Genomic DNA, 17,545 nt, shown 5'->3' with positions numbered 1-17,545 from the left:
GAAAAAAAAGGCACAAAAATTCACTGAAGAAAAAAATTCCTTAAAAAGTAGAATTGGCAAATGGAAAAGGAGGTACAAAAGCTCACTGTAGAAAATGATTCCTTAAAAATTAGAATTGAGCAAATGAAAACTAATGACTTTATGAGACATCAAGAAACAATAAAACAAAACCAAAAGAATTAAAAAACAGAAAATGTGAAATATCTCACTAGAAAAATCACAGACCCAGAAAATGGATCCAGGAGAGAGAATTTTAAAATTATTAGACTACCTGAAAGCCATAATCAAAAAAAGAGCCTAGACATTATCTTTCAGGAAATTATCAAAGAAAACTATCCTGATATTCTAGAACCAGAGGGTAAAATAAAAATTCAAAGAATCCACTGATCTCCACCTGAAAGAGATCCCCAAACAAAAACTCCCAGGAATAAGTCAAATTCCAGAACTCCAAAGTCAAGGAAAAAATATTGCCAAGCAGTCAGTAAGAAACAATTCAAGTGGTGTGGAGCCATAGTCAGTATAAAACAAGATTTATCAGCTTCCACATTAAAGGATCAGAGGGTTTGGAATATGATATTCTGGAGGGCAAAGAAGCTAAGATTACCACCAGGAATCACCCACCCAGCAATACTCAGTATAATCCTTGGGGGGAATGGGGGGAAATGAATATTCAATGAAATATAAAGCATTCTTGATGAAAAGACCAAAGCTGAAAAGAAATGTGACTTTCAAATACAAGACTCAAGGAAAGAATTAAAAGGAAACCAAAATCATAAAGGACTTAATAAGGTTAAATTTTTTAGATTCCTACATGTGAAGATGATACTAGTAACTCATAAGAATTTTCTCATTATTAGGGCAGTTAGAAGGAGTATATATAGAGGACACAGGTGTGAGTTGTTTATGGATTACATCTAAAAAAAAAATTAAAGGATGATAGAAGAATGCACTGAGAGAAAGGGAAAGGTAGAATGGGGCAAATTATCTCATATAATAGAGGCAAGAAAAAGCTTTTAAAATAAGGGGAAGATGGGGGAGGTGAGAGGGAGGGAGTGAACCTCCTTACTCTTATCAGAATTGTCTCAAAGAGGGAATGGGAAGGGGGGTGATAAAAGAGAGGACAGGTTGGGGGAGGGGTTAAACAGAAACAAAACACTTTTGAGGAGGACAGGGTGAAAGGAGAGAGAATAGGATAAACAGAGGAGGAAATAAGATGGAGGGAAATATAGTTAGCAATCGTTAACTACAAAAAAAAATTAAGAAGCAAGTTTGTCTGATAAATGTCTCCTTTCTCAGACATATAGAGAAATGAGACAAATTTATAAAAATATGAGCCATTCTTCAATTGATAAATCATCAAAAGACATGAACAGTTTTCAGATGAAATTATCAAAGCTATCTATAGCCATATGAAAAAATGCTCTAAATCACTACTGATTAGAGAAATGCAAATTAAAACAATTCTGAGGTACTAGGTATTACCTAGATTGGCTAAACAGGACAGAAAAGGAAAATGACAAATGCTGGAGAGGATGTGGGGAAAATAAATGTATTATTGGTGGAGTTGTGAAGTGATTCAATCATTCTGTAGAGCAATTTGGAACTATGCTCAAAAGGCTATAAAATCATGCATACCATTTGACCAGCAATACCACTACTAAGTCTGTACCCAAAAGAGATAAGAAACAAAAAGGAAAAGGACCTATCTGTACAAAAATATTTCTAGCAGCTCTCTTCTGACAGCAAAGAATTGGAAATTGAGGGGATGCCCATCAACTGGGGAATGGCTGAACAAACTTTGGTATGTGATTGTGACAGAATATTATTATGCTCTAAGAAATGATAAGCAGGCTGCTCTCAGAAAAACCTGGAAACACATGAACTGATACAAAGTGACATACTGTGTATAAGGTAACAGCAATATAAGATGATCAGCTGTGAATGACTAAGTTATCCTTTTTTTTTGCTTTTTTTTGGAGGGGAGAAGGCAGGACAATTGGGGTTAAGTGACTTTCCCAAGGTCACACAGCTAGTAAGTGTGCCAAGTGTCTGAGGCTGGATTTGAACTCAGGTCCTCCTGACTCCAGAGCTGGTGTTCTATTCACTGCACCACCTCGCTGCCCCTAAGTTATTCTAAGCAATACAATGATCCAAGACAATTCTGAGGATTTATGATGAAAAATGCTACCCATCCCCAGAGAAAGAACTGATGATATCTGAACACAGATTAAAGCATACTTGTTTTACTTATTTTATTTTTCTTGAGGGTTTTTTGGCTATGTTTTCTTTTAATGTGGAAATGTTTTGCATGATTACACATGTATAATCTATGTCAAATTACTTGCCTTCTCCGATGAGGAGGATGAGAAGGGAGGAAGGGAGAATATTTGGAACTCAAAGCTTTAAAAATGAACATTAATGGGACAGCTAGGTGAATAGAGTACTGGCCCTAAAGCCAGGAGGAACTGAGTTCAAATCCAGCCTCAGACACTCGACACTTAACTAACTCAAAAGGGATTTTGAAAATCAAGTTAGAGAAGTAGAAGAAAAACTGGGAAGAGAAATGAAAGTGATGCAAGCAAATCATAAAAAAATGAGTCAACACTAGTAAAGGAGACACAGGAAAAAATACTGAAGAAAATTACACCTTAAAAAATATAGTAGAGGGGAGGGTAGGTGGCGTAGTGAATAGAGCACTGGCCTTGGAATCAGGAGAACCTGAGTTCAAATCTGGCCTCAAACAGAACCTGACACATTTACTAGCCAGGTGACTTTCGGCAAGTCACTTAACCCCAACTGCCCTCCAAAAAGAGAAAAATATATATACCATACACACACACACTAGACCAAATGGTAAAAGAGGTCCAAAAAGCTAACAAGGAGAAGAATGCCTTAAAAAGTAGAACTGAGGGGCGGCCAGGTAGCATAGCAAGTAAGAGCACCGGCTCCAATGTCAGGATGACATGTGGATCGAATCTGGGCTCAGACACTTATTACCCACCCAGAGGTTTCTACACCTCGCCATGTAACCTTGAGCAAGTTTCTTAACCCCAATTGCTTAGGGGCGGCCAGTTGGCTCAGTGAGTAAGAGCACGGGCTCCAGTGTCGGGATGACCTGGGGATCAAATCCAGGCTTAGATACTCAGCACCACACCCAGAAATAACTGGCTTGTAACCTTGAGCAAGTTACTTAACCCCAACTGCTTAAAAAAAAAAAAGTAGAACTGATTACTTAACCCCAATTGCCCTCCTAAAGGCAAAAAAAAAAAAATAGAACTGACCAAGTGGAAAAAGAGGTATAAAAGCTCATTGAAGAAAATAATTAAGACCTTTCTCATTATTAAAGTGGTTAGTTAGAAGGAGCATATATAGACAGAGGGCACAGGTGTAAGTTGAATATTAGGGGATGATATCTGAAAAATAAAATTAAGAGTTGAGAGAGGGATATACTGAGAGTAAGAGAAAGGGAGAAGTAGAATATTGTAAATCATTTCACATAAAAGTGGCAAGAAAAAGCTTTTGCAGTGGAGGGGAAGAGGAGGAGGTAAGGGGAGTAAGTAAACCTTACTCTCATCAGAATTGGCTCAAAGAGAAAATAACACACATACACAATTGGGTACAGAAATCTATCTTACTTACCTTACAGGAAAGTAGGAGGGAAAGGGGATAAGAGAGCAGGGTGGAGTGTGATAGAAGAGAAGCAAATTGGAGGAGGGGTTATTCAGAAGCAAAATACTTTTGAGGAACAGGGTGAAAGGAGAGAGAGAATAGAATGGGGGGACTGCATGGAGGGAAATACTGTTAGCAATAGTAACTGTAAAAAATTTTGAAGCAAGTTTCTCTGATAAAGCCCTCATTTCTTTTTTTTGGAGGGGGGAAGGCAGGGCAATTGGGGTTAAGTGTGACTTGCCCAAGGTCACATGGCTATAAGTGTTAAGTGTCTAAGCCCACATTTGAACTCAGGTCCTCCTGACTCCAAGGCTGATGCTCTATTCACTGTGCCACCTAGCTGCCCCTAAAGGTCTCATTTCTCAAACATATAGAGAACTGAGTCAAATTTATAAAAATAAGAGATTGTCCACCTGATAAATTATTAAAAGATTAAAAAAAGAAGAAGAGTTAGAAGATAAACCAGAAAGAGACCAAGAAGGAGCTGTCAGACAAATAGAAAAAATTAAGTGGATAGAGTATCATGGAAGTTAAGGGAAGTAAGGCATTCCACAAAAAGGAGTGATAATTTCCTTTGAAGTAATAGTGATAAGAGCGTGTTAAAATAAGAAAGCTGATTTCAAGGGATTGGTTTTTATCTTTAACCCTGGGCAAGTAACATAACCTCTGCCTCAGTTTCTTCATCTGTAGAATAGAGATAATAATATCTTCTACCTCCCAAGGCTGTGGTAATGATCAAACTAAATATTTATAAAGTGCTTTGCAAACCTTAAAGTACTGTGTATGCATGTTAAATGCCATTATTATTATTATTTTAATTAATCTTATGATTCTATGACCCACTGGAATTGGGTCAAAGCAGATCTGGTTTAAAATTTTTGACGAGTTGGATGGCAATGGACAGAGAGACAAAATTTTTATGAGGTCTGAATGTTTATGTGTTCTCGAAATATACTCAGCTACACTGCTGGAATGTCCTAAAAGGGAGATGTCAAACTTTTGAGTGCACTGGGACCATATTAAAATGTAATTGTGAAATGTTTTGCTGCTGTTGTTCAGTTTTTCAGTTATATCTGACTCTTCATGAACCCATGGACCACAGCAGACCAAGCCCTTCTATCCTCCACTATCTCTCGAAGTTTGTCCAAGTTCATGTTCATTGTTTGCATGACACTATCTATTATCCCTTTCATCTTTGCAGTCCCCTTTCCTTTTTGAAAAAATTTTTAATTTTTTTGCTTTTTGGAGGGGGGAAGGCAGGGCAATTGGGGTTAAGTGACTTGCCCAAGGTCAACATGGCTAGTAAGTGTTAAGTGTCTGAGGCCGATTTGAACTCAGGTCCTCCTGACTCCAGGGCCAGTGCTCTATTCACTGCACCACCTAGTTGCCCCTTCCTTTTCCCTTTGCCTTCAATCTTTCCCAACATTAGTGTAAGTCCCATCTCATTATATGGCCAAAGCATTTAAGCTTCAGCTTTACTATTTGAGCTTCCAGTGAAGAACCTGAATTATTTCTTTAAATATTGACTGTACTCTCAAAATCTTCTCCATCATCACAATTCAAAAGCATGGTTTCTGTAGTGCTCAGCTTTCCCTATATCCAACTCTAACAGTCATACATACACTGCTACTGGAAAAAACATAGCTTTGACTATATGGACCTTTGTCAGCAAAGTGATATCTCTGCCTTTTTAGTGAGCTGTCAAGATTTACCCTAGCTTTCCTTCCAAGGATCAAGTATCTTTTAATGCCATGGCTGCAGTTGCTATTTAAGATTATCTTTGAGCCCAAGAAAATAAAAGCTGACAATGTTTTCATTTCTTATCCCACTATTTGCCAGGAAGTGATGGGACCAGTTGCCAAGATCTTAATTTTTTTTATGTTAAGTTCCAAGCCAGCTTTTACATCCTCTCCTTTCACCCCCATCAAACTTCTTAATTCCTCTTCACTTCCTACCATTAGAGTGGTATTGTCTGCATATCTGAGACCGCTGATATTTCTCCTAGCAACTTTAATTCTGGTCTTTGATTCATCCATCCTGGCACTTCACATGATATACTCTGCATGTAAGTTAAATAAATAAGGTGACAATATACATCCTTGTTGTACTCCTTTCCCAATCTTAAACCAATCAGTCATTCCATATTCTAATCTATTGCTTCTTGGCCTATACAGATTCTTCAGTAAACAAGTAAGATGATCTGGTACTCCCATCTCTTTGAGAATTTGCCACATATTGTCCATCCTAGGTAACACCACAGCATGGTATAGCTCATAGGTGCAATGAGCTATGCAAGCCCTTCCATCAGGACAAGGCAGTGATGGGGGTAGGATAATAATAATTAATTATTATTATATTATTGCTTCTGGTTACCTTCTCCCCCATTCTGCCCTCCCTTCTGTCATCTCCCTCCTTTCTTATCCCCTTCCCCCCTACTTTCCTGTGGAGTAAGATAGATTTCCATACCCATTTGAGTGTATATGTTATTCCCTCCTTAAGCCAAATTCAATGACAATAAGGTTCACTCATTTACTCTCACTTCTCCCCTCAATAATATATAATATATACATTATATATTAATAATATATTGTATATTTATATATAATATAATACAATAATATTAATAATATAAACAAACATGCAATGCAGATGTTTTCTGTGTGGTTTTCTAAGTCAATATGCAGACTGCAAGGATTCATTTCTATGTGTTTGCCACCACTGTTTCAGAATATGGCAAAAAGTATGCTATTACCTGTGTTTCTTGATTCCATTCTCTTGTGGAGGCCTCTCTCCATTTTTTCCAGTCTTATTACTTTTGCTATTATCCAAGTCAATCATTCCTGTGACTTTCTGATTTGCCTCTGAAAACTCCCCAGATGAATTGTCAGAATCAAAGCCTACACAAAAAAGAAAACAATAACTCCTTCAGGATTCTGGTCACTAACGAGTAAATCTACTTATCTTTTGATAAGAACAACAAAGTTTTTTATATTACTTTATGGAAAAAATATTTTAATTGACAAATACCAGTGAGATTAAATCATTTTCCATTAATGAATCACAGTACAGAACACCCAACTATATTCCAAGTTAGAATACCTAGATAAATATATCAGATCATCCTCATCAAATCATAGATGTAGAGCTGAAAGGGCCTTTAGAGGCCATCTAGGGCAATTTCCTCATTTTTACAGTTGAGGAAATTGAAGCCCAGGGAGATGAAATAACTTGCTTAAAAGGTCACACAGGTAATAGGCATCAAAGTGGTTTTTGCACTCTGGTCCTCTGATCATTTTTAGGTTAGATGACAGTTTCTGTTTTTCCCTGATTCAGAGGTTTTTTAAAACTGTTAACTGTCATCAACTTATCAGTTATATATTTGTGGTAGGACTCTTCAAGATTGAAATACCTATTCTAATGTCTCCTTGTGATATGCAAGTGAGCCTGGATTCTCAAAGTTTGTCAGCAGAATACAAGTCCCAGTAGGCTCTATACCAAACAGGATAAGTTTTGAGTACAGTTCCAGCAACAGATTGTGTCTGCTAAAGATAAGCCTAGCTAAATTCTGAGAGATTTGTTACCACTCCAGTTATCTGGTTTTATAATTTTAAAGTGTATGAATTAATATTTTGACTTTGATGACCCATGCAACTGATAAAAATGTAAAGCATGTGGTTTCCTTCTGCTGTGATATCAAAAGTAGCAGAGAAGGGGAAGGAGAGTGCCAAGAGTTACACAGTTTGGGAGCCATCTACAAAGATTTAATTGTTTTAACATACATTCTCTGTCTAGTGACCAACAAGTTGATACCAATGGAGAACTTGAATAACATACACATTGGCGTTATAGCCCAAGCACTATGTTAATGGTCCAGAGAAAGGCTTCCCCAAAATTAGATGGATTTTCCATAGGAAATTTTTTTAAAAGACTAGAGTCATTCATATAAGATAAGAAGGCAATGGATGATTTTTGAACCACTAGAGGTAATATCTATCTGTACCTGACAAGGTCAAAGAACTTTTGAAATAAGTGCATTTTTCCCTTGGGCTAAGTAAGAGAGGTGGGAAACAGCTCTATCCTAGGCAGATATATGCTTAAAATGTAACAGGATCTAACAGTTATATATCTTGTTATCTATTTCTACTGAAGATATAACAAATTACAGTCATTTCAGAGGAATGAAAATATTATACTATCAAAAGAATAAAAGAGGAACTAAAAATTTTAATTTGTGATTTAGAATTACATTAATGATTTAGACTCAAAGAGTAACTTGTAAGAAAATTCCCAAAGGTTATTTATTTAGAAGACCTTGAATTGTTTACATTCCTGAACAGAAAGATATTTGTAACTCACGAGAACTTTCTCATTATTAGGGTAGTTGGAGGTAATATATAGATAGATAGATAGATAGATAGAGAGATAGATAGATAGATAGATAGACAGACAGACAGACAGATAGATAGATAGATAGAGGACACGGGGTAGGTTGAATATGAAGGGATGATATCTAAAAAAAAAATTAAGGGGTGAGAGAGGAATGTACTGGGAGAAGAAGAAAGGAAGAGAGAAGAAAGGGACATGAAAACATGGGGTAAATTATCTCGCACATAAAAGAGGCAAGAAAAAGCTTTTACAGTGGAAGGGAAGAGGGGAGAAGTGAGAGTGAATGAGTGAACCTTACTCTCATCGAATTTGGCTTAAGCAGGGAATAACATACACACTCAAATGGGTATGGAAATCTATCTTACTCCACAGGAAAGTAGGGGGGAAGGGGATAAGAAAGGAGGGAGATGACAAAAGGGAGGGCAGAATGGGGGATGGGGTAACCAGAAGCACAAACTTTTGAGAAGGATGAGGGTCAAAGGAGAGAACAGAATAAATGGGGGGGAAGGGTGGGAGGGATAGGATGGAGGGAAATACAGTCAGTCTTTCACAACATGACTATTATGGAAATGTTTTGCATGATTATACATTTATAACCTATATAAAATTTCTTGCCTTCTCAATGAAGGTGATTGGGGAGGGAGGAAGGGAGAGAATTTGGAAATCAAAGTTTTTTTTTTTTTTAAAGCAATCGGGGTTAAGTAACTTGCTCAAGGTTACACGGCCAGTTATTTTTGTGTGGGTACCGAGTATCTGAGGCCAGAACCAATCCCAAGTCTCCCGACACTGGGGGTGGCACTCTTACTCACTGAGCCACCTGGCTGCCCCTAGGAACTCGAAGTTTTAAAAACAAATGTTAAAAATTATTTTCATGTGCAACTGGAAAATAAGATACACAGGCAATGGGGTATAGAAATCTATCTTATCCTATGGCAAAATAGAAGGGAAAGGGGATAAGAGAAAGGGGTGCAGGGGATAGAAGGGAGGGCAGGTTGGGGAAAGGGGTAATTAGAATGCACACAGTCCTAAAGTGGGGGAAGGGAAGAGAAGGGGAGAGATGGGGAGAAAATTTGGAACTCAAAATCTTGTGAAAGTGAATGTTGAAAACTAAAAATAAATTAATTAAAAAGAAAAAAATGCAGATCAACATTTTTTTAAAACACCATATACTTTTTATTTAACTATCTACTCATCCAAATGAGAACTACCATTACATTCAGGCATTGCTCTGCAACCATTCTCCATCATAAGTGATTTCTCCATGAAGAAACTGGAAGCTAAAGAAAAAAATGAAAATATTTGTTTTCTTTAAAAAAAAATCTACATAGCAGTTTCTATAAAATACCAGTGATATATCTGGAAAGCAAATTAAATGAAGGGAAGTAGTGCTATTTTTTCAGATAATCCAAGCAAAGAAAATAGACTTGTATATCTTATGTTAAAAGGGAAGGACTTCAGTATAATAATAAAAAATTTTTAATTGGAAATGGCCTTAGAAATCTCATAGTTCTTACTTAACCCCAATTGCCCTCCAAAAAGCAAAAACAACAACAACAAAAAAAACCTCATAGTTCAACTCTATTTTAGATATGAGAAAACCGAAGCTCAGAGAGATGAAGTTACTTGCCCAGAGTTACACAACTAATCAAGTATTAAGAGCCACAGCGCTCTGTTTCCTCATCTGTAAAATCAGAGGGTTAGACAAGACGGCTTCTGATGTTTCTAGCCCTATCACCCTTTAAAGATTAGTAAATTCCCTGAAAAGCATCCCTAAGGATGAGGCTAAATAAAAGTACTATTTTGAACATCAGTAGACTTTTTAAAAATGGATTATTACTTGGATTTTCTTTAGATCATGTACCAATTTTCAACATCTACTTAGAAAAAAGGGACATGGACAAGAACTGAACAGTATGAAAAGAAATACATGGGTTGATGATACATATCATGGAGGGAGTACTCACATCAGTTAATCATGGAATCATGAATCAGTTAAATCATGGAATCAAAGTACCAAAGCAAGCCAATATTCAAAGGAAGTATTAGTAAATAAATGTTCCTTTAAATAATAAATTATTTTAAAAATTATCATATGATTGGATATGAACTATAATTGCTTTAGCAGGGGGTGGTAACAATTTGATTTCTCAAGACTATACCAGAAGCTCCATCTGTTTATTGTTTAAACTAATCATATCTAATAAGTGTTCTATTAAAAAATCTTTTTTTTTTAGCTTTTGATCCTCAGTTTTCTCACACACAAAATGGAATAATAGCAGCATTTACTTCACAGGATTGTTGTAAGGATTAGTTGATATTGTAAGGATGATCAATGGTGAAAAACTTAGCTTCTCTGACAAAGACAATGATCCAAGACAATTCTAAAGGACCCATGAAGAAATATGCTATCTACATCCAGAGAGAGAACTGATAAACTCTGAATACAGAGTGAAGCATACTTTATTTCACTTTCTTTATTTTTACTGTTTTATTTTGCTTGTTTTCTTTCATAGCACGGCTAATATGGAAATATGTTTTGCATGACTTCACATATATAATCAATTATCAAATTGCTTGATATAAATATAATTAATAATGAAAATAATATAAATATAAAAATATTAAAAATAATCAAATTATCAAAGAGGGGGGAAGACTGAGAGGGAGAAAATTTGGAACTCAAAATTTTTAAAAATGAGTGTTTAGAACGTTTTTACATGTAATTGGTAAATATCTAACAAAACAAATGAAAATAAGTGAAGATTAAATGAGAAAAAGTATACTGTCGGTTTCATAAACTCTAAGAAATATAGGTTCAGGGGCGGTTAGGTGGCACAGTGAATACAGCACTGGCCCTGGAGTCAGGAGGACCTGAGTTCAAATCTAGCCTCAGACACTTAACACAAAAAACTAACCATGTGACCTTGGGCAAGTCACTTAACCCCAATTGCCCTCCCAAAAAAACCAAAGAACTATAGGTTCATAGGATCATAAACCTCCAGTTGAAAGAGACCTTGGGTTTGGTCCAAATCTTTCATTTTACAGATGAGGAAACTAAAGCCCAGTTCAAATTCTATCTATGACACGTTTTATGTGACCTTGAATAAGTAATTGCAGTAACCTCAGTTTGGATGGTTAGCTGTTGTCCTTTGTTCTCAAAGAGGACCAAAGTAACATCATTATGTTAGAGTCAAGTTTCAATGTGTCTAACATGGCTGATCAGATCAATATAAACTTGGAAGGCTCTATCACAAGTCAGGCACAAATAGTCCATGTGAACATTTGGAGTGGGTTCTCTAAATTTGCACATCTCGCATTTCTTTTGAGCTATTTCAATTCTGCTTTGCACACAAGAGCCTAACCCCTTTGATGAGGGTATACCATTCTGGTCAGTCCTTTACCGGTGTCTTCCATGTCATAAATCAATTTCAAAGCTTTTAAGAGAGACCTTAAGAATGTCTTATATTACTTCTTCTGAACACCATGTGAGTGCTTACCCTGTGTGAGTTCTCCATGAAATAGTCTTTTAGGCAAGTATACGTTTGGCATTCAAACAACATGGTCTCAATTGTATCATTTGCAAAATGAGGGAGCTGTTCTACATGGTCTCTAAAGTTTCTTTCAACTCCAGAGCTATGATCCAACCATTCTAAGTGATTTGTCCATGGTCACAAAAGCAGCAAATACATGGTTTGAATTTGACCCAGGTTCTCTGACTCTAAATCCAGTGTCCTTTCCACTGTACCGCAGTAACTTGATAAAAATGAGTAATTACAAAGATCCTGAGTTGAAAAGAAAATTTACTGAGGAAAGAAACAACTACTTTTTGGGGATAATTAGGAGGGAAGGAAAGTTCAGAAGTTATAATTTTCTTTAAAAAATAAAATTATCTAGCATATATGAAGGTGAGGTTACATATCAATACTACTTTACTGCAAGAGTGTGATTACCTAATGATAATTATAAGCAATGGGAGTTCAAAAGAGGACAACAACCTCGGAGACGAGGTAACGAAAGTAAAGAAACGGAAACAGCTGATCACTTAGAAGCATACTTTAAAAGTCTAGAACCAGTGAAGAACTCTGGTCAAAAAACAATGAAAACAGAGCTAGGGACTAGAAGTATAATTTCATTAGTGTAGAGAACTCCAGGGTGAGAAAACCCCTTCTACTAGGGCAGATAAACACCATCTTTGTAACTTAGAGTTACAGAATTTGTATGGGTCAGAGGCAAAACTTGAACTCAGACCTCTTATCCACCACACCAAGCTGTCTCTCAGTGAAAAATTATGACCAATAATTTAGTCTGTAAAATAACAATCATAACAGTTTTTTAAAGTTTGCAAAGTGCCTTAGATATGTTCTCTCAGTGGAACCTCACAACAACTGTATGAAATAGGTGTTACAGATATTATTCCCTTTTTTTCTTTAAACAGATAAGGAAACTGAAGATCAGTGAGGTTAAGTGGCTTAGGGCTACAGCCACCCAACCAGCTAAGTGTAAGAGGTGGGATCTGGACCAAAGCCATCCTGATCGCATGTGCGGAGCTCTTTCCACCATACTATACTGCCTTCATGTAACAGTATCCACTTAAGAAAAATAAACTTACTGAAACAGAAAGCTCAGGGCTTTCTGGTCTTGGTTTTTGACAGCACAAATCCATAAATTTCCATGACAAGTCTAGTGAGGTAAAGGGAAAGAATAATACAATCCTAATACAGTGACTTTAACAAGGTTGCATAAAAATGGAAGTAGTAAAAGAAATAAGTCTAAAGGTACTATGTTTATCAATTATGTTAGGAAAATTAAGCGTTTACTTTAGTTGAGGACTAAATCATTTCTTCAAAGAAGCAATTAATACATCATCACAGAGGGGCCAACTCACTTCTGACGAATATTATTTGATTTACCAGATTTGGTATACAAAAGATACAGTATTTAAAAATCTGGCTCATGAGAATTCAAAAATATCTATCATTTCTTTTCCTGGCTTAGGATAAACTTCAGTATAATAATGGACCATGCCAAAGTCATGAGCACAGTTATATAAAATACTGTATTTTGAAGAGAAAGCAAGAATTGAATGCAAATCCTATTACAGAATTCGGCTCTATAACAATGTGCCTTATACAATGTGAATGATTAATAAAATATTAATGTTCTAAGAAAAATAATGAAACTCATTCAGAAGTCAAGATAAAATAATAGAAAAATAATGTAAAACTATTTAATAAGACTAAAATAAGTTGTTCCTTCACATTTCTTCCATCATCTAACTTCAGGCTTCTTTCTATATCTCCTGAGCATACTATAGACTATTTCTACTAATACAGGTTATAAAATATTATTGTTTTATACTAAAAATTGCAGTATCACAATACCATGTTCCAGCTACATTCGTTTTCCTTTAGAATAGGCATGAATGAATATTCTTTATTCTAAACATTCATGTATCCCCAAAAGCTAGCTTCTAGATCACATCCTACCTTGTATTATAGTTATTTGTCTAAAAGTTTGATAATTCCTCCCATACAAAGACACTAAACTCCTTAAAGACAGAATTAGCTTACTCATCTGCTGCTAGCACAAGGTTTTGTACATAATACTTCTTCAACAGGATGCAAGGACTGATGTTTCATTCATCCTTTCCCAATACAGATCACAAACCTTCCAGAAAGCTCTCTCTGAGAAAGCTCTCTTCATTAGTTGCTATGGACAAAATGTATATGTTTTAGCACATAATAAATAATAATAAACAGACTTTTAAAATGAGGGGCAAAGATAGTTGAGTAAAGGCAGGGACTCTCTGGAGCTCTCCCAAATTCCCCTCCAAAGGACTTTAAAATAATTCCTCAAAATAAGTTTTGGAGGAAGAGAATCAACAAAAGGATGGGGTGAGGGGCGGCTAGGTGGATCAGTGAATAGAGCACCAGCCCTGGAGTCAGGAGGACCTGAGTTCAAATCTTACCTTGGACACTTAACACTTGCTAGCTGGGGGGTGGCCAGGCAGCACAGCGAGTAAGAGCACTGGCCTCAGACTCGGGATGACCTGGGATGGAATCTGGGCTCAGACACTTAGCACCCACGCAGAAACACCTGGCCGTGTAACGTTGAGCAAGTTACTTAACCCCAATTGTTTTAAAAAAAAAATTTTGCTAGCTGTGTGACCTTGGGCAAGTCAGTTAACCCCAACTGCCCAGCCTTCCCTCTTGCAAAAAAAAAAAAAAAAAAGGATGGGGTGAAACAATTTTCCAGGTCAAGAAAACTTAGAAGGTCAGCAAGACAGGTGGTTCACTGGGGTGAGAGCGGAGCACAGTTCAGCATAGGCTTCCAGAGCCCACAGATGGTAAGGGAGTTGGACATCTGGTCAGAAAGAGATTACAGGAGACCATTTGCTGTCACTGGGAGCAGTCTCTGCTGCACTGTCAATATGTGTTTCTGGGCCAAAGTCAAAAGTCAAGAAATAGACTGGAAAAATGAACCAAAAAAAAAAAAAAAAAGAACCTGACCATAAAAAATTACTATGGTGACAGGGAAGGTAAAAAAAACAAACTCAGGAGAAGACAACAAAATCAAAAACAGCTATTTATGCAAAGCCTCAGAGAAAAAATGGGAACTGGTACCAAAAAAGAACTTCTAAAAGAGCTCAAAAAGGATTTATTTTAATAATCAAATAAAGAGAGGGCAAGAAAAAAAATCGATAAAAGAAATGAGAGTGGAGCAAGAAAACCAAGAAAAAAAAGTCAACAACTTGGTAAAGAAGGCATACATACACACCAAAAAGAAAATACTGAAGAAAATAACCCTTTGTAAAACAAAATAGACCAAAATGGTAAAAGAGGCACAGATATCCACTAAAGAGAAAAATTCCTTAAAAAGCAGAATTGGCCAAATAAAAAAGGATGTACAAAATTTTATGAAGAAAAGAACTCAAAAAGTAGAACTGGTCAAATGGAAAAGAAAACAAAAGCTCACAAAAGAAAATCATTCCTTAAAAATTAGAATTGGCACATGGAAGCTAATGACTCCATGAGATATCAAGAAACAAACAAAAAAAAATTTTAATGAAAAAATTGAAGAAAATGTGAACTATCACATTGGAAAAATAACTAACCTGGAAAAAAGATCCAGGAGAGATATTTTAAGAATTATTAGACTAGGGGCTGCTACATGGCGTAGTGAATAGAGCACTGTCCCTGAAGTCAGGAGGACCTGAGTTCAAATGCGACCTCAGATTCTTAACACAAAAATAGCCATGTGACCTTGGGCAAGTCACTTAACCCCAATTGCCTTGCTTTCCCCCCCTGACCCCCCAAAAAAAGAATTATTAGGCTACCTGAAAGCCATGATCAAAAAAAAAGCCTAAACAGTATCTTTTAAGAAATTATCAAGGAAAACCCTCCTGATATCATAGAATAAGGGGGTAAAACAGAAACTGAAAGAATCCACTGATCACCTCCTGAAAGAGATCCCCAAATGAAACTGACAGAAATATTACAGCCAAATTCTAGAACTTCCAGGTCAAGAAGAAAACACTGTAAGCAGTCAGAAAGAAACAATTTCAATACTACGGTGCCACACAGTCAAGATTACACAGAATTTAGCAGCTTCTACTATACAGGATCAGAGGGTTTGGAATATGATATTCCAGAGAGCAAAGGAGCTAGGATTATAATTAAGAATCATCTACCCAGCAAAACTGAGTATAATCCTTAATGCTTCCAGGGAAAAAAATGAAAATTTTATGAAATAGAGAATTTTTAAGCATTCCTAGTGAAAACAGCAGTGCTGAATAGTAAATCTGATGTTCAAATACAAGATTCAAGAGAAGAATATAAAAGTAAACAGGAAAAATAAATCATAAGGGATTCAATAAGTTTAAACTGTTTACATTCCTACATGGGAAGATGATAATTGTAACTCCTAAGACCTTTCTGATTATTAGGGCAGTAAGATGGAGTACATATAGACAGAAGGCATAGGTGCAAAATTCTATGATAGGATGATATCTAAAAAATAAAATTAAGGGGTGAGAAAGAGGAATGCTCTGGGAGAAGGGAGAAGAGAGAGGTAGAATGAGGTACATTACCTCACATAAAAGAGGCATGGAAGAGCTGATGAAGTGGAGAGAAAGATGGGGGTTGGAGGTGGCAGACAATACTTGAACTCAATGGAATTGGTTCAAAGACGAAATGACATATACACTCAGTTCGGTATAGAAATATACCTTACCCTACAGGTAAGTAGAAGAAGAGAGGATAAGAGAAGTGGGGGAAGAGATGGAGGTAAGGAAAGGGTATAGTTGATTAGAAGGGATGGCAGATTGAGGGAGGCAACGGTCAGAAGCAAAACACTTTTGAGGAGGTACAGGGTGAAAGGAGAAAGAGAGAGAATAAAGAGTGGGAACATAGAATGGATGGAAATACACAGTTAATAATCATAACTGTGAAAAAATTTTACAAGTTTCTACGACAAAAGCCCCATTTTTCAAATATATGGAGAACTGAAATTCAAAATTCTAAGAATACACATCATTTCCTAATTGATAAATAGTCAAAGCATATGAATAGGCAGTTTTAAGATGAAATCAAAGTTCTCTATAGTCATATGAAAAAATGATCTAAATCACTATTAGAGAAACACAAACTAAAATAACATTGAGGTACTACCTTATACCTACCAGATGGGCTAATATGACAGAAAAGAAAAATAACAAATGTTGGAGAGGATGTGGGAAAATTGGGACACTAAAGCACTGTTGGTAGAGTTGTGAACTGATCCAACCATTCTGTAGAGCAATATGAAACTATGCCCCAAAGGCTATAAAACTGTACTTATCCTTTGACCCAGCAATACCAACTAGATCTGTATCCCAAAGAGATTTTTTTTTTAGTTTTTAGAGGAAGGAGGGCAGGGCAATTGGGGTTAAGTGACTTGCCCAAGGTCACATGGCTAGTTAGTGTTAAGTGTCTGAGGTCACATTTAAACTCAGGGCATCCTGACTCCAAGATCAGTGCTCTATTTACTGCACAACCTAGACACTCCCCAAAGAAAATTTTTTTTAAAAGGGAAAAAGAACCTATATATACAAAAATATTTACAGAAGTTCTTTTTGTGGTAGCAAAGAACTGGAAATTGAGAGGATGCCCATCAATTTGAGAATGACTGAATAAGTTGCAGTATACAATTGTGAGGGAATACTATTATGCTATAAGAAATGACAAGTAAGACGGTGTCAGAAAAACCTGGAAAAACTTACATGAACTGATAAAAGTGAAATGAGCAGAACCAGGAGAACAGTGAGTGTACACAGTAACAGCAATATTATACGATAATCAACTGTGAATGACTTCACTATTCTCAGCAATATAATCATCCAAGACAATTCCAAAGGACTTATGATGAAAAATGCTGTTCATCTCAGTGAAAAAACTAATGGAGTCTGAAAGCAGATCGAAGCCTACTTTTTTTTTTAACTTTATTTTTCTTG

At 36.3% G+C, this 17,545-nt stretch overlaps 1 protein-coding gene across 6 annotated transcripts in view; it reads right to left on the bottom strand.

Moving 5' to 3' along the window:
• Nucleotides 1-17,545, bottom strand: part of OSBPL2 (oxysterol binding protein like 2) — a 122,052-nt gene that overhangs the window by 53,455 nt on the left and 51,052 nt on the right. For 2 of the 6 annotated variants that reach the window (XM_069072535.1, XM_069072536.1), the window contains 2 exons: nt 9,264-9,332; nt 6,422-6,566 (listed from right to left, as the gene is read on the bottom strand). In XM_069072535.1, coding sequence (XP_068928636.1) covers nt 6,422-6,566; nt 9,264-9,332 — 214 coding nt within the window. Of the gene's footprint in view, nt 1-6,421; nt 6,567-9,263; nt 9,333-12,664; nt 12,736-17,545 lie in introns of all 6 variants that reach the window. The other 4 variants (XM_069072538.1, XM_069072539.1, XM_069072537.1 and 1 more) reach the window with 4 other exon arrangements.

Source organism: Petaurus breviceps, unplaced genomic scaffold (genome assembly GCF_028583685.1).
Source record: "Petaurus breviceps papuanus isolate PSGF00001 unplaced genomic scaffold, PetGlider_PUasm1.0 90847, whole genome shotgun sequence".
NCBI classification, from domain to species: domain Eukaryota; kingdom Metazoa; phylum Chordata; class Mammalia; order Diprotodontia; family Petauridae; genus Petaurus; species Petaurus breviceps.
Note: the sequence above shows the minus strand (reverse complement) of the source record. Positions and strands in the feature narration are given on the sequence as shown.